Below are 17,189 nucleotides of genomic sequence, written 5' to 3' on the forward strand. Positions count from 1 at the left end.
ATAATAACAATGGAGTTTATTAAGAAATATTCATACATATTTCACAGTAGAGGCTTAAAAACATTGATAACTTGGTACACAAAAGTTCAACCTCTGGGCAGCTAACTGTTAGTGCACAAATATTTTTGTACCTGGAAAAATTATACTGGTTTTGGGTGGAAAATAGAACAAAAAGAATGAAAACAAAAAGTAACACATTTAATACTTGAAGGAGATCAATGTGTTACACAGCTCTGATAACATTTTTGTGCTTTCTTCATGGTCCTTTTGATAAAAAAAAAAATTGTTGCATCTCTGTTAAATCGGCTATATATGGTCCCACGGCTGTTTTTTGAGTCCCCGGTTTTGCTCCATGACTCCTGAATTATTGTGCTTTGAGAACAGTTTGGTTGGCTGCCAGCTTCTTACATCTAACGTTATCAAAAGCGTTATCAAAAAACTTTAATGTTTGTTGGTTTTAAATTTATACACAAAGCATGAACATAAAACCTACTGGATAGAAGATCTCTGACATTATTCGTTGGATATCGCAGTTAAAATAAAGCTTGAAATAGTATAATAACATTAATTGGAGTTTGTCCTAAGTTAGTCCTAAGTGAATGGTAAAGTTTGAAGTTCTGATGGGGCTCATTCGATCTCTGGAAAACTGAAAGGACAAATAAAACATTGCAAACATGTCATGAATACTAAATAAAGCAGTAAACCTAAAAATGGTTTTAGAAATCAAACTATAAATGTATTTTAGGTGTAAAGTTAGGCTCTTCAAAATGCTAGTCTATGTAACTTTTGGACGAACTGCAAAAATTCCTGGTTTGCGTCAAACTTGGAAACAGAGGGGGGTGGGGTGCAATCAATGTGGCTTTTTTGGTTCAAACTTCATTTTCAGAATCCAACAGGTGATGGAAATTATTTTGCAGTTTTTATGGTGTGTACAAACACACAAAGAGATTCAAGAGCTGATGAACGATGAAATTTTAGAGAGCAGAGTAGAAGAGGTGATGCAGGGACACTTCGACACATGGGCGGGCGAGGCGGGAATCGAACTTGCAACCTTCCGATCAGAGGTCAGCCGCCCTACTGCCCTAAGGTCACAGGGTATGGAGCATACCAAGTTACTGTTGGGGCAAAAGAGGGGTAACCCCTGAATGGTTTGCGCATCCATCTACTAAACCATTCACACACAAGGGACAATTTCCAATCACAGTCACCAATGAACCTGAAGTGTGTTTTTGGATGGTAGGAGGAAGCCGGAGTACCTGAAAACCCCCACAGTGAACATGGAAAGACCCAGTTTGGATTCAAACCAGAACCTTCTGTCTGTGTGTGAGGAGAGAGAGAGCTAACCAACACACCACCTTGCAGTTGGAGGATTGAAAACAGGCAAAGAAGCAGGTTGGATTGGGTGGAGAAAGGTTTCAGGAATAATGTATATAATATAATATAATCCGAAAATATGAGAGGTAAGGTGTGGTTGAAAGATAGAAGAGGTTGGATCAACCACGACCTGGAGGATAACCGGAAAGGAGGTTGACCTATGCATCAAAAAGTACATTAGGGTTTTGGTGTGAGTGAGGAGGATGCAGAGGAATACATAGACTGAGGTGGATGAATCAATGGAACAACAGAGGGGCAGGGGCCGGGCATGTGGCAGATGGAGGGCACTGCTGATGGGGAAGCTGGTACTGACTGAGCATGTGGCGGTTCTGCATCACTGGGAAGTGACAAGGGCCAGATTATGACAAAACACACCCATAAAACTCAAAACTTATTTACGGCTACCAGTCCGGGTTTTCCGCCGAAATTTCTTGCGTACTTTTTTTTTTTTTGCCCTTTTCGCTTGCCATACAGGCGCAGCACTATGGTAATGTTCGAAGGAATGATCTCGCCCCGGTCCATTGCACGGATGTAGCCGCGAAGATCTCAGGCCCGCTACGGCCAAACCGGCGCATGCGGACCCTGTGAAAAATACTCATAGCAGCAAGGTAGTATATTGGAAACGTTAAAAGGAAATGACGGACTTCCGCGTGCACGGCGAAAAACGGATTCCTGCTCAGCACCATATACAAATACTGTTATCAAGGTAAATACAAGCCGCTAAAGAGACAGTGAGATCTCACTTAGCGGTACAAGCGCGGCAGTCTCCACCAAACTGCGTTCTTTCGCGAATGCTTCGCGATATCTTACATGATTTGCCATGTTTAATGAAGGGTCGAGCCAAAACGGTAAAAAGGCAAACAGTTTCCGGCCGAGACTTTCAAAATAAATGCAGATTTTGTTAAAAGTTAGAATTAAAAACGTTTCAACCGTTTTTTCACCACTCAAATTAAATAGTTACACAATAGAGCGGACCCTAACAATATATTTAAATATACATTTTACATGTAATATTTAGTCATTTTTTTGTCCAGAGAATTATTACAGAACTAAAAATAATTTTAAAAAAAGTGTTAAATAATACCCTGAATGAAAAAAATAAAAAAATTTGGAGCTATAAGTCTAAAGCTGCAGAAAAAGAGCATTTTAATGCTGGAATGATGTTACATTGCAGAAATGCCTTCAGTATCTGAAAAAACTTTTGCACAAATAATTGCAGAAGTAAACAAAGTTGTCCATGAATGGCAGAAAAAGAATAAAAGTAAAACAAAAAAGAATTTTTACAGGACCCCTAATAAAACAGCACATTAGTATTACTGTTTTACATACAATTGTGCATTATGATGGAATTTTTCACTATCATTATCATCTTTGTGACAAAACAACAAGACAACGGACATGTACAGTATGGGAAGAACTGAGCACTTTGAATACAATAGAAAGGATTCTGTTTAATTGATTCACAGCAAAACCGATTCTTAAATAAGAAACGTTTTATGAAAAAAAATCTAATCAGTAGACATAACAAAAACTCAGCTTGAAAAAAGCACCATTAAAATCCAAAATGGCCAAATATGATTTGTCATCATTTAAATAAAACTTAATTTATGAATGATTAGCAAATGAGTAAATTGAGCCTATTTTTTCCAACCTTTTAACCTGGTACTAGCTCAACTTTGTTCACCCAAAGCCTAATGTTGAGCCTTCTCACGTGCAAAATCACCAATGAGGTCTTTGAAGTTTAGCGTCCTTCCCAACTGACTTTCAATTGAAGTGCCACAAACCCACCTTTTTTTCTGAAATACCAAAGGACATATTTCAACCCTTCAACTCCTTTTCCTCTCTTAATTTCTTATGTCCTCTCTTTCATGGAGGTACCCGCCTGAATCAGGTGTTTTTTACAACTCGTGATATTCGCATCTGAAGTTAGAAGGATGAGATCGTTTAAGCATTTATGTGAGCGTATAAAACTCAGGGGACAGAGGAAAAAAATGACAAAATAATGAGCAGTTCCCAGCCGACCGCGAGTAGATTCCAATCTTCATGAACGTCACATCACTACCTCGCACACTGTGGCCCTGTGGAAGTTCAATCCAGTCAGACTGAACGATTCTAAAATAAATATGGGGTGTGGGGAGGGGTCCTGCAGGCGTTGATGTTTTCAAAACAAAAAAAATTATTGTTACCATGACGTTAAAAATAAAGTATTTGTGATTGTATATTGGTTAATGACTTACTGAAATTATTTTTTCTTTTTTATAATTTCTTCATCGTTAAGGGGCTCTGTATCCCCAGAGTGGGGGAGGGGGGAACATTTTTATTTAAAGAAAACAAAAACAATAGCTATAAAGAGGTTTTTAGCACATTTAGCTGTAGCTTTTCTGTTATTTTACTTGCTTGTTCTTCTTCAGTCTTATTCAAGAATATTTAAAAGCATTTTAAACATTTGAGCTCATCTATTGATCCCTCTTTATCAACAGACAGCATGAGCAAACGGCCAAAAATCCACATCTTTCTTGGGGCTCCTGCCCCCACATCTGCATTTGAAGCCCCGGTGGAGGTAAGCAGTCGTCCCTCTGTCCGCTGGAACCAACTCGAGCTAACTTGGAAGGAGGGGAAGCTTAGGCCTGCAACAGGTGAGGCATTCAGGGACCCAAAGAGGTTTTGTGTTAGAAGTTTCTTGAATGGTTCCTTATCTGAAGACTTTTATATATGTTCTATTTGACTAAAAGTTACAGAGAAAAACAACCTGTAACACCATTCACAGATGTGGAAAAGAAGATGGCTCCTTAACAAAGATCTTCGAGCACCATTTTTTTAATCTTTCTTTAAAAAATGTGTTTGCTTTTTGTGTGTTTGTTTTCCATTTTTGTGGTTGTTGCTTTAATTGTATTCTTTTGTAAGTGATGTGTGAAAACCTTTCCATCTTCTTCAGGTGAATTGCCTCTGGACGAGGATGAAGCTGACCAATCCCAGACCAGGTCAAGAGGTCAGGAGGATTGGACGAAGACTGAAGCTGAGAATCTTATCAGGCAAGGAGCGTCTGGCTCTAAGGAGGGGGGTGCGTGTTTGGGGTCTTTGCAGGAGTATCTGGACTATTGTTTTCCTGCAGCTCAGCCAGAGCCGAAAGAACCAGATCAATGTTTGGCCGCCCCTGTACCTCCCCCTTTGTCCACCCGGACTCACTACCTGAGCACCTGGACCTTGAGTCAGGCTCTGATGCTGAGAGGCAGGCACGGCGACCAATCAGCAGGCAGCCCTAAAAAATCCCAGCCAAAACAATCCCAAGCCCCTCCCACCGATTCCTCCAACAGCCCTGAACTCTTTAGCCCTGCAACTCCATCACCAGGCTGCTCCTCTGAGCTCTTCAGCCCCAGCTGCTCAACACAGAGGGTGGAGACTGGAGGCATTGTCCTTGAAGTTACCACAGATGGCATTCTCTGTTCTCAAGAGACCTCTACCCGTGACCCCCCAACAGAGATTCCATGCAACAAAAGACCCCTGATCTCTGACGACTCTGGGTTAGAAGCAGCTGGACTCCGGAATCGCACCACACCTTTGGACAGGTGTGTCCGGGTGGGGGCATGCTTCTCTGTCCTGGTGGTGGTGGTGCACCCGTGCCACTTGAAGGAAGTCAAGGTGAGTCCACGGGCTCTTATGAAACTGACGAATATTCTTATTTCTAAGGGTCTCTTCATATAAAAACCTAGGTGGACATGTGGGTGTGGAAAGCTTGACTCAAACATGAATAAACATGAATCACCACATGAATCACCACACATGACCATGTTCTCCACATGACTCATGCAGATGCACATGAACACACATTTGTGCTCTGATTTGTTCATTTTTATCTCCATTTACTGAGTTCTTATTGATCAAATGGAACCAGTCTAAACATTTTTAGCAAATAATCTGTTAGTTGTTTCTTATTTTTGAGCTCAGAGCTTTGAATGTGATGAAGGACTTGGTTCTGGAGGACGAGCAGCTGTGAATCCAGACATTTTCCACCTTTTTTATTATGTGCACACGTGCAGAGGACATTTCTGAAATTTCTCCGGCCCCCTTAGGCTTTAAACATCTGCGCCTGAAAGCATGTTGGCAGTTCCTGTGACCCCAAACGAGAAACTTCCTCCAAACTTTACTGTTTTGCATGAAGCGATGCATGCTGGGATCTGAAGTACGTGTCAAGCTGGCTCGCTGCTGAGGTGCTGAATGTTCTGTGATTGAAGGTGAAGTCTGGCCCGTCAGCCGGGACCCTGGTTCCTCTGGCCTCCATTGTGGTGACAGACCAGTCAGAGCTGGACATGAAGGTGGTGCTGTGGAGGCGGGCTGCGTTCTGGGCGCTGACAGTGACCCCTGGAGACCTCCTGCTCATCACAGGTACTCAGCTGTGGTTTAGATCCTCTGGGGTTGTGGGATTGGGTTTGTCCTTTCAGACTCAGGTGTTTCCTCTGCCACAATAGGAGGTGAACCTTCTGGACCTCCTTTCCATTTCAGATGAGATATATCTGGATCATTGCTCTCTAAAAATCAGACAGATCATTAATGTTTGTGTCTTGATTCAGGTCTGAAGGTGACGGAGGACAGGTGGAGAGGAGAGACGGTGCTTCAGTCCACCTTCAGGAGCAAACTCCTTAACGTTGGCCACGCCTCCTCACCACCGCCAGGTACGTCCACAGCCTTCAGCCAATCAGCTTCTTCTTCATCAAGAGGCTTATTTAATAGTTAGTTTCAATCTCTCTCTGCAGTTTCCCAGCATGTTGATACACGCTCGCTCACTTCCCTCTGCACCTTTCTAAGGAAGCGACGCCCCCTTCTGGTGTCTCTGCCTAGCCACACCCCTCAGGATCTGAACCGCCTCTCCTACGCCTCCCTGAGGGCTCTGAGAGTCAACACACTGGTTAACGCGCTGCTGTTTGTAACACAAAAACACCTCAGCTCAGGTGAAATTGAGACTCAGTACTCCTAAAACAAGTGTTTCTCCTCATGTTTGTAAATGTGCGTGTGTGTGTGTAAATACTGGTTGAACTTTCCCTCTTCTACGTGTGTCAGAGTTGCGCAGTGAGGCTGTGTCTTGCAGCAGGTCTGCGGTTGAGCTAAAGGCTGTTCTCACTGTCGAGCAGCCAGGTGGCCAGCAGGGGGTGCTGCTGCTGTGGGGAGCAGCTGTGGCCTGGCTGCCCCAATTCAGCAAAAACAAAGGTACAGGTCCAGTGTCTGTGGTGGTGGGTGTGTCACAACTCCATCAGTTCATTTGTTTCTACTCCAGGGCAAGGATGTGGGGTTGAACATTTATGGTAACTCAGAAATGCAAAAAGTTGGTCGTTGTGTCTCCAATGAGACTTTCAAATGTCTTCCCTGCATCACCTCATCATCTTCTGTGACCTCCATCAGCTGTGTGGGACTTCCACAATCTCCTAGTGAGGGAGGGGCTGACCTCTGATCTCCCAGAGCTCCACTCTACTCCCTGGAGCTCCGTCCGGGCTTTGGACCCAACCGACCGGCGCCTGCTGGACTTCCAGCGGCTGCATCAGTCCAGAGCCAGTCCCCCCCTGGAGCTGGACGTGGACACACTGCTGTCCCAGAAGTACAGTGGTGAGGTGGGCCTGCAGACTGAGATGCTGCAGCTGACGCACAAACTCATGTGGTGATTTTCTGCTCCAGGTGAGGTGGAGCTGAGAGTCCAGGTGGTCACCTTTCACTTTCAGAGCGCGCCACAGTTGGTTCTGGACAGCTCTGCGACTCTGGCTGCTGTCATGGCGACACTGGGTGATGACATCACTTACACTGGCTGTGGTCGCTGCTCCACTGAGCTTAACACAGACGCCAATGGTATATATGGCCCGTGCTACCCCTGCCTGCCGCACACGGCGGTGCGCCGCTTCTACAGGTGGTGCTGACGCCATCAGTGACATCATCAGTGAATATCAGGGCAGGTTTCTCACGGCATCTTCTTCTCATGCGGGTGTCTCAGACCAGGTGTGCTGACAGTGAAGGGAGGGGATCACAGCCAGCTGCGTGTGCAGGTTCCTCCAGTTCCCCTGCAGAAGATCCTCCAAGCTCCTCCTGACAAACTGCAGAGGAGTTCAGGTTAGTCCCAGAGAGCCAAGTGACGTGCCGTGAACAGACAGTTGGGGGAGCTCAGGTCAGGGAGGAACCAAGAGATCCAGAAGTTCTTCACAGTCGTTCTAAGGGGCTGTCTCCTCCAGAGCTAAATCTGAACCTCAGGTTTGATCATGTGCTGCTGCTTTCAGACAAGTATTCATGTCACACGATGAAGAATCAGAAACTGGTGATATTGGCTGAAAGAAAGCGTCTCGTTTTCCCTGAAGAAGCTTCAGGATTATATTTTTATTTTGACGGTGAATTTCTTTTGTTCTACGGTGCAAGGTTTGGATGGGTTTGTCTGTCAGTCCCCTCCCTTCAGGGTGTGTCCTTGAAAGGAACATTCCGTCAGGATTCAGTGAAATGTTGCTGGACTTCATACTGTGAGGGCGTCGGCCCAAAACAAGATGATTCTTTAAACGTTTCTCACCTGCAGGCAGAGCTGAAACTCATGAGGAAACAGAAACAGAACTATTGTGCAGCTCAATTTCTCATGAAGAAATACTCAAAAATGCAATTTTAAACTTCATTTTCTTCACATATGTCTTGTATTACCAAAAAAGAAAACGCCACTAGAACATAATAAAAACACCAAAAACCCGATTTTAATTGGAGTCTGTCTTTAAGGAATTTCAGAAACTCGCTGGTTGCACTAAAGCCTTCTTTTGTTGCTCTCAGCTCCAGGCTCGGAGGTGAAGTTCATTCATGTTGCAGCTGAGCAGATCAAGAGCCTCCTCTCCTTACCCCGGAAAACCGTCATCGTCACACTGCGCAGCCACTTCCTGTGCGACGAGAACAGCATCCCCATCACACAGAGCTTCACGCTGCTTGATCTTCAGTTCCCTACATGAAGGACTCGAGACTTTCTGATGCAGGAAACTCCAGGATCTTCAGCACGAGGCACAGTTCAGAATGGAGGCAGTTTGTATTTGCTTTGCAGGAATATTAGTCTAATTTCTAACTAAACTAACTCGTGTCTTAAATTACACACAAGTTTATCTAGATGAAAATGAGACAAATATCTATGGTAAGGTTTAAGATTTAACAGGAACATAAATCTCTTATTAAAGATTCACTTTTTACTGAAGGTCAAAGAAACCAAAAACTTCAAAAGGTCTTTAACTTGGTAAAGGTTAATGAGAAAAAATGTAGATCTTTGTTTAAACACAAATTTTTTATTTTTGTCTAACAATTAAAAAACAACAATGGTTTGTTTTTGACTCACAACTTTGCTGAATAGTATAGATATGTGCAGTGAAAAATCGTGCTTGCACTGTGCGGCCTTAATTATTTCCCTTTCTGAAACCCGAGGTGCTCGCGACTCCTAGGCACACTCTTATACACACTCTTAAATACTTTTAGGTGACTTTAGACCCGGGTCAGAACATTTGTGATTCCAGGAGTAGAATTTACTACATCTTTGACATCGATTTGACCAGGATTATTGTTGTGAACAGGTTTTATTGTTGGTTGTTAACAGAATCAGGATCCATCACCTAATCTAATTGAGCCCTCTGCCTCACCCAAACATTTAAATGTCTCTAATAATATCTGTTTTGATTTGACTTCGGTGATGTTATACAAGTATAAACTTTACGTCGGTAAACTTTAACTGATGTTAAATTGAACAGAAACATGGACAGAAAGTGCGAGTCTCCATGAAGCCTTAATGAAAGACTCATCTCCCTTCTGGAGGGGTGTCATAACTTTCTGTCCAAACTGTAAATGTCAGCAGCTGTCAGTGGAGCCTGGTCAATCCATTTGTTCTGATCAATCAGGGCAGAGAAGTCTCAAAATACAATTCAAAGAAGCCTCGAGGTCTTCACATTTCAGCACAAGCAGGTTCTTGTCCGGATGAGCTTTTACTTCTCCACGGAGGTTTCTGCAGCCACCTCCATGAGATCTTCCAGGAGGTCTGAAGCAAATAAAAGGGGACATCAGATCAGAGTTTTGGAAGTGAAAAGTTGGAGAAGCTGCAGAGCTCTTACCTCTGTCAGAATCAACAACCTGTCCTGTGCTTTCTTCACCTCCAATTTCTCCTTTTTCTCCCTCGTGGCGTCCTCCTCCACTTCCTGCTGATCCCGGCTCAGCGAAGAGACCATCAAATCCTGATTGCTTCTGCTTCACTTTCTCATTGTCGTCATCGTGTTTGTGAAAGACCTTTGAGAAGAACCCTTCATCGTCCTTTTTCTTGTCGTCTCCAAATGAGAACATCCCGCCTTCTTTCTCCTTTTTTTCTCTGTCCTTGTCGCCTCCAAAGGACATGAATCCTCCTCCTTTTTTCTCCTTTTTTTTGTCCTCGACGCCCAGAGATTTCTTCACCGCCCCCTCCACCATGTCTCCTGCACCATGAACATAAAGGATTTGTTACATTTTGAACTTCAGGTTCATGTGCCATGGATTTTTGTAAGAGAATGGACACCACAGCCAATAAACTGATATAGATTTTTTTTTTTTAACAGTGAAAGTGTTCACTTGTTTCTCGTTTTGGGTTCTCCTTTCAGGGGAATCACCCCAACATTCACACATGAGATTTGGCTTAAGATCCTGACCAAACCCTCTACATGTACCTTGACTTTATCAGATTCACTTACTACTCCCTAACCCCTTAAATAGTTTATGGTACGGGACTATCAAGTGCCCTGGATTTCAATGTCATTTGCACACTTTTTTTTCCAAGTTAAATATAATATAATCTATTTGTTAAAGTAAGACCTTAGAAAATATGAACATTTTGGAAAGGCTATGAAGGTGATGATGAGAACTAGGATGATTTTAAAAATATAATCTCTATCAGTGTCCTCACAACACCCCCCCCCCCATGTCCTCCTTTACTATGTCCATGAACATTCCCTTTGGCCTTCCTGTAGACGTCTTTCCTGGTAACTCCAACCTTAATATCCCTTTGTTAGCATCAACACTGTTCCTCCTCTAAACATGTCTGGACTGTTTTCTTCTTCTGCCTCTTGTAGTTTAAATGGGGTGAAGCACCAACGTCCAGGTGCAATTCTGTCACTTACTGTAGGAGTGTGAGTCAAGAGTGTGGGAATACCTAACTAGTCTGATTAAAAAAAAAAAAAAAAAACAAGGAAAAAACCTAAAACCTATGTTTTCCTCAACAGTCAAGTTCTCCTCAAAAAACCCCCCAAAAAAACCGACTCAGAACCCTTTTAATCTGCTTCCCTGTGTTCATCTCTAACACATCTAACATGAGCTGTTCCTTTGATGGATTCATTCCTAAACCTGTCCATCCTCATCACTTCCAAAAAGAACGTCAACATCTTCATCTCTGCTACCTCCAGCTCTGCCTCCTGTCTCTTTCTCAGTATCTCTGACGGTCAACAACATGGCTTGTCTCACCACAGTCTTCTACACCTTTTTTCATTCTTCCTGACACTCTCTAGGCACACCTGATACCTTCCTCCACCCGTTCCAACCTAATTTCACACATTTCTTCACCCCTTCCCACATTTGTTTTTCTAGACCAGTGTTTTTCAACCTTTTTTGAGCCACAGCACACTTTAACCTTGACAAAAATCCCTCGGCACACCAGCATTCAAAAATTAAAAAAAAGGAGAAACTCATAGTCTGTATTGATCTACAGCCCCTCTGCAATATCACGTGCATTTGTGTGATAATTGTGACAGAAAAAGTTTGATGCTGCAGCTGTTTTTTCTAAAAGATGTAATAAAAGTTAAGTTAAAAGATTTAAAAACTGTTTGTGTGTTCGTTGTTGTTTCAAGACGTTTAACAAGAAAGACTTATTGTGCGTTGAGACGCTGTCACTTTAACCTAATGCATCATGGGAGATGTAGTGCAAATAGCCGCCCCGAACGCAAACAGACTCGCGCCTCTTAGCTTTTTTTTTCTTTTTTCTTTTAAACTTCATTGTTCAACACAAATAGAACAAATACGTATGACAGGAACAATAGTCAGAACAACAACAATGTCAGGGGATGGTACATGTATTACAAAAAGATTACAGATGCTATGCATTGAAAATATTCAAAGACAGACAGTTTTCATAAATATTTATGGCCTTTTTGTTTAAACTATTAGAAATAGTATGTAAATAAGATTCTAATTCTTTAATTATGAAAAGGAAAAAAAGTTGTGATAAAGAAAACTTTGATTTGTGAATATGAAATTTACCAAATATTATAATTAGATTAATTGCCAATTTTACATTTGATCTTATATTTTTTTCGTGTAGGCCAAACATGATATGTTCAAATTTCATCTGAAATTGTGAATTTAATTTGTAATTTATAAAACGTGCACAATCTTTCCAAAATCTTTTAGTAGTATTACAATTCCAAAATAGGTGACTGATTGTTTCTGGGTGTTCTTTACAAAAGGTACAGTTGGGGTCAATAGTCTTCTTATATCTGAGCATGTATTGATTAGTGGGATAGAATCTATGTAGGACTTTGTAGGAGACGTCTCTCATCTTGATATTAATTAATAATTTCTGATGCAGGGTCCAAACATTTTTCCAGGGCAAGTCAGGAATAAATTTTCTCCAATAAAAAACAGCAGAGGGAACAGAAATGACATTTTGCTGAAACAGGGCACGTATGATCTTATTATTTTTTCGAGGACAGTTGAAACAAGATTTTCCAATAGTGGTGTCACTTAGAGATATGAAGGGAATATTTGCATCAAGTACAGTATTTTTAAAGAGTTCACAGATTTCAGTTGTGACAGCATCAAAAACAATGGCATACTCTTTAGGAGGAACAGCAAGGTTGTATTTAAGGTTAAATTCTTCATATATAAGTAATTGACCATTGTGGTTAAAGAGCTGACCCACCAGTAGGATATTATTGTCAAACCAATTATTGCAAAATAAAGATTTGTTCTTGTAAAGGATATCTGTTATTCCAAATAAAAAACTTATGGAGGGGAAAAATTGTGTTTATAGATAAGTGCCCATGAAAGAAGAATTTGTCTGTGAAAAGCAGAGTTTCACTGGGATTTTGTCGATATTATGAACACAAAGCAGAAGAAAATGGAGACCACCTACTTTAGCAAACATGTGATGAGGGAAAATATTCCAAATGGAGAGTGGATTTTTTAAATATGACTTAATCCAGTTTATTTTAAAAGTATTATTTAAAGTAGTAAAATCAAGAAAATTTAGGCCTCCTTTTTCATTAATGCAGATTTTTTTAAATAATGAATATGGTTTTTCCAGATGAAGTTTAGCAACATTTGATCAATAGATTTAAGAGTCTGATTGTCCAGGTGCAGAGAAAGAGCGGAATAAGTAAGTCTAGAAATCCCCTCTGCTTTGGAGAGTAAAATCCTTCCTCTCAGACTCTGAAGCCATTGGTTAAAACGTTTCTTGGCTTTATCAATGAGGGGAGTGAAATTTAATGAGCATCTTTCTAAATTACTTTTGGAAATAATAATGCCTAAATATGTTACATTTTCTTTTACAGGAATGTTGCAGATGGATTCTAAAGCACAATCTTTAACAGCAAGAAGTTCACATTTGTTTAGATTGAGACGTAGACCTGAGACATCAGAGAAAGACTGAATAAGGTTCAGAGCACAGGAAACTTGACTGCTGTATCTCAAGTAAAGAGTAGTGTCATCAGCTAGCTGACTAATTAAAATTTCTTTATTAAGAACTGAGATGCCTTTTAACTTATGAATAGTAATATAATCAGCAAGAGTTTGAGTAACTAGAAGAAAAAGATACAGTGAAATAGGACACCCCTGTCTGATTCCTCTATTAAGATTGACTCTAGGGGAGGTGCCATTTTTTAGTTTGACAGAACAATTAGCATTATTATACAGAGTTTTAACTGTATTACAGAAGAAAGGGCCAAAACCAAATTTATGAAGACAGCTGAAGATAAAATGATGATTAACAGAGTCAAAAGCTTTGTAAAAGTCTAAAAGAGTATAAAACTGTCATCAGAGATCAGGTGTGAGTAATCTAAAATATCAAGAACAAGACGAATGTTATTTGAGATGTGTCTGTTTTGCATGAATCCCGATTGTGTCTCTGCAATAACTGAGTTTAAAACAGATTTAAGTCTTTTTGCAAAGAAAAAGCGTCTCTTAGCTTCATTGTTCATTGTAAGACTGATGACGTGGGACTAAGCCTCCAAAAATGATTGGTGGAGACAGTTAAAGGGGCAGGACTTTTCCGAAAACAGCTAAAGCTACGGCTAAATCGCGGTACCGTCATTCTTATCAAAATGTCTTTAATAGAATCAAATAAACACAAAGAAAAAAAGTATTTAACAATCTTTCATATTCCTAACTACTCAGTGCTTTATCAGGGCCTGTTTGGATGAACAGAGAGCTGATATCCTGGAGATGGAAAATTATTTTAGATCAGTTAATAAAGGGCAATTTTCACCTGATTATCGCAGTGGCACAATGAAAAACACTGTTCTAGACTGTTGACCCACTCTTCCATCTTCTTCACCTCTGCTCACTGTAACCACATTGTTCTTAATATGAAGAGAACGCTGGTAACTGAATTATTCTAAATGTTCTTAATGTGCTTTAAATATTAGCATGCGTTTATGGTAATTTCACACAAAGTTGCCCAAAAGTGGTGTCATTTTAGCACACAAACATGACAGTGTAACTAAAATTTTAACTTATTGCTATAACTTCTTTTGCTTATGGCTCTAATCAGATTACAAATATTACAAATATTTGTACGACTTAAATACTATAAATTCAAAATGGCCCTCTTTGACCAAACCTTTAGTCTGGCTGAGAAACCACTTAAGCATAGATGATTGCAATTGACTTAAGTACATTTTAATTTTATTTGTTACCATGGTAACAGAGCAAGGTGTGAAGCAGGGCTGTATAACTACTTCCCTGCCTGTTTTCAGCCTCACCCAGGTGTCTTGGTTCTGATGACACCTGAGTCAGCTAATTAGCAGAAAGCAGTGCAGAGAGACCTGGAAGACAGGCTGGAGGGCAAATCTCAAGGACCTGGTGCTAATTAGAGCCATAAGCAAAAGAAGTTTTTCTGATTCAGGTGAATGAAAAGCCCTTCTTCACATGCACAGACCTGTTTTAGGAGCTGTGAGAGCTGACTAAAGCTGGCATTAACCCCACAGTTTCACCGCCAACATATCTGTAATAAGAGGCAGGTGTTCACCTGACGATGGACTCCTCCATGCAAGTCAGGACCATGAAAACAGAAATCTGAGCTGCTGCACTCACCCACTTTGTCTCCGACCATCCTTGCCAGCCTGTCCATGCCTGCAGAGTGTGTCAGTGGGTAAGAACAGCCGTCAGTCAGTGTGTGTTTGAACAGAAAGATGAGACTGAAGCAGTGGACGCCACTCAGGTATCTCAGTTACTATACAGGTGTGGCAGACAGGCCCAACCTGTTCCACCAGCTGTGACATTCAAACATGATTCAAATGTGCTGTGTTCATGTACACGAGCTGCTGCTGCCCTGAGAGCTGACTTCAGGTGGCTGCGTCTTAGGGAGGAGGCACACCTCTGCAGGTGTGGGTGTTTCTCATCTTTCATGAAAGGGTGATTTACAGGTGAACTATGTGGCACATAAACCAAAGTGATCCCCTGGATCAGGCAGACGATTAAAACAAAACTGACCCTGACGCTGTGGGTCTGCTGAGTGAGATGAAGTTGGAGAAAGAGCCGATTGGCAGGAGGGAGGGGTCATAGACCTCAGATTGGTGATTAGATACTGTTTTTGTTTTCATTTTTTTGTATGGAGCCCTTCCAGAGCAGAGCTGTGCACAATCTTTGTTTCTGATAATATGTGAATGCAGTGACGCTTCACTCAAACTCCCATTTTAAAGTTGCTCTGATTTTCTTTCCAACAGATCTAAAAGCCCTTCCAAGCATGGAATACTCGAGTACATAGGAAGTAACTTCTGTGATCTTCAGAGCTCAGTTTTAGAAGAATAATCTGTAAAACAAATGTATTCTTTCAGACAAACCTCTAAAATGACTTTACTTTTAGGCAAAGCATTCTGGGAAATGAAGGCTAGCTTCACCATGTTCCAAGTAAAAAAAAAATGGAAATTTAACTCTAAAATTTTGAATTCAGGAAAAGCGTGTTTCACGGCTGTTTCTTGTATCAATTTCTGATGATAAATGAAATCTTAATTTTTTTCTCCTTTTGCTCCTGGTTTATCTCTGTATCTTGTTTGCTGCATAATAAAATAAAAAAACTAAGATTTGGCTGTGGTCCACAGTCAAACTGAAACATCAGCACCCGTCAGACTTTTGCATGAAGGATCTGTGTTCAGATCATTACAGATCTTCCCTTTAGTTTATGACCACAGCTGACTTTCCGGGAGTTCACTGCAGAAGAACCCAGTTCCTCTTCACCTTCAAACAGAACACAGCTTAAGTAAAGCTTCCATCTATTACAGTAGGAACAGAGAGGTCATTTTTCAGCTTCTAATTTCCTCTTTTTGACGTTCACTTTGAAAGTTTTAATATTTGTGTGAAATGTGAGGAATAATCACATCTTCTGTTTCAGCTCCTTTACACTACTCAATGCCCTCAGGTTCTTCAGCTAATCTGCTGTTAAAACCATCAATTTGAATGTTTTTCACTTTCATGGATTTCTAAAGCTTAAACTGTCTCACAATTATAAAAAATGAATGAAAAATCTTCAAATGTTGTGCTCAATGCGAGCTGAAGACTTTTGAAACTTTCAACTGAAAAAAACCTCCAGACTTTGATCATTCAGACACCAAACTTGATTTGGCCCTTCCAGTCAGAGTGATTACAGGTCTGAAGACACCCTTGTGTGACAATTTTCTGAGGGGGGTTTCAACATTTCTTTGTGTTGAGAGTTATGCAGGAGTCATCCATCCGAGTGCTCATCTCTTTTTAAACTGTTGGTTAATTTTTTAACGACAAGACAGATTTTACATGAACCACAGTGTCATCAGCGTACATCTATAGACACAGCTCTGGATGTTTATTAGTATCAAGACAGATAAAAATAGTTCCTTAATGATTTCTGATTTCCATTTTATTAGAAAATTTACACATGATGTGAAAATTGACATGACTAGCAGGAGATTGGGCCTGTTGGTCATTTATTGTGTTCTTAGATTTAAAAATATGTCGCACTTGTGCTTTTTTCCAACTACCTGGAAATAGAGATTAGGCTTTTATTATGGCCCGCAGCACTCACAGAGTGCAAGGACCATATTGTAACTGGTACGAGGGTCGAACACTCAAAAAGTCCAAAACGTCAAAAAAACGCGTCAAAACGCCAAAAAATGGGGTCAAAAGTCGCCCAAAGCACAAAACGACTCGACAATTGTGTAACGCAACAAAAATACACACACACACGCACAACACCATCGCACAAACGTTAAAATTGTAGTCGCAAAAATGACGACAAAAAAACAAAAAAGCCCAAAAAAGCCCTCAAAAGACGGGTTTAAAGCCAAAAAGACATGCCCAGCCTATAGTAAAAGACAGGCCGCATTGAAATACATAGGAAATCCTAACCGCAAAAACTTCTATATTGTTTCTGCTTTGTTTCATTATGGCCCGCAGCAGTCATAGACTGCAAGGACCATATTGTAACTGGTACGAGGGTCGAACACTCAAAAAGGTCCAAAACGTCAAAAAAACGCGTCAAAACGCCAAAAAATGGGGTCAAAAGTCGCCCAAAGCACAAAACGACTCGACAATTGTGTAACGCAACAAAAATACACACACACACGCAC

General features: G+C 41.0%; 2 protein-coding genes across 5 annotated transcripts; one reads left to right on the forward strand and one right to left on the reverse strand.

The window, feature by feature from the left end:
• The first annotated feature begins 1,848 nt into the window (after nt 1-1,848).
• fam35a (family with sequence similarity 35 member A) lies at nt 1,849-10,621 on the forward strand. 4 transcript variants are annotated; one of them, XM_020709376.2, is made up of 12 exons: nt 1,849-2,080; nt 3,855-4,010; nt 4,310-4,334; nt 4,389-5,013; nt 5,607-5,757; nt 5,943-6,044; nt 6,126-6,320; nt 6,430-6,576; nt 6,769-6,969; nt 7,039-7,264; nt 7,349-7,464; nt 8,158-10,621. In XM_020709376.2, exons 2-12 carry the CDS (start codon nt 3,860-3,862, stop codon nt 8,328-8,330), a joined length of 2,112 nt encoding a protein of 703 aa, XP_020565035.1. In that variant the 5' UTR covers nt 1,849-2,080; nt 3,855-3,859; the 3' UTR covers nt 8,331-10,621. The 4 variants fall into 4 exon arrangements, with proteins under 4 accessions (XP_020565035.1, XP_011482525.1, XP_004077295.1 ...); XM_011484223.3 differs by having other exon boundaries at nt 4,310-4,331; nt 4,386-5,013; XM_004077247.4 differs by having other exon boundaries at nt 4,310-5,013.
• Nucleotides 8,639-14,891, reverse strand: LOC101172433. The gene is made up of 3 exons (XM_004077014.4): nt 14,683-14,891; nt 9,468-9,821; nt 8,639-9,394 (listed from the first exon to the last, which is right to left on the reverse strand). Exons 1-3 carry the CDS (start codon nt 14,717-14,719, stop codon nt 9,342-9,344), a joined length of 444 nt encoding a protein of 147 aa, XP_004077062.1. The 5' UTR covers nt 14,720-14,891; the 3' UTR covers nt 8,639-9,341.
• Between the last annotated feature and the right edge of the window lie 2,298 nt (nt 14,892-17,189).

This window comes from Oryzias latipes, chromosome 15 (assembly GCF_002234675.1).
Source record: "Oryzias latipes chromosome 15, ASM223467v1".
Classification (NCBI taxonomy): domain Eukaryota; kingdom Metazoa; phylum Chordata; class Actinopteri; order Beloniformes; family Adrianichthyidae; genus Oryzias; species Oryzias latipes.

What these genes read in the sequence shown, in the direction of transcription:
- fam35a (XM_004077247.4), top strand. Translation starts at nt 3,860, where the DNA reads ATGAGCAAACGGCCAAAAATCCACATCTTTCTTGGGGCTCCTGCCCCC. An exon ending in CGCCTCCTCACCACCGCCAG is followed by an intron (nt 6,045 to 6,125) that starts GTACGTCCACAG and finishes CTCTCTCTGCAG; the next exon opens with TTTCCCAGCATGTTGATACA. An exon ending in ACAAAAACACCTCAGCTCAG is followed by an intron (nt 6,321 to 6,429) that starts GTGAAATTGAGA and finishes TACGTGTGTCAG; the next exon opens with AGTTGCGCAGTGAGGCTGTG.
- LOC101172433 (XM_004077014.4), bottom strand. Translation starts at nt 14,719, where the DNA reads ATGGACAGGCTGGCAAGGATGGTCGGAGACAAAGTGG. An exon ending in GATGGTCGGAGACAAAGTGG is followed by an intron (nt 9,822 to 14,682) that starts GTGAGTGCAGCA and finishes TTCATGGTGCAG; the next exon opens with GAGACATGGTGGAGGGGGCG. An exon ending in GGTTGTTGATTCTGACAGAG is followed by an intron (nt 9,395 to 9,467) that starts GTAAGAGCTCTG and finishes TATTTGCTTCAG; the next exon opens with ACCTCCTGGAAGATCTCATG.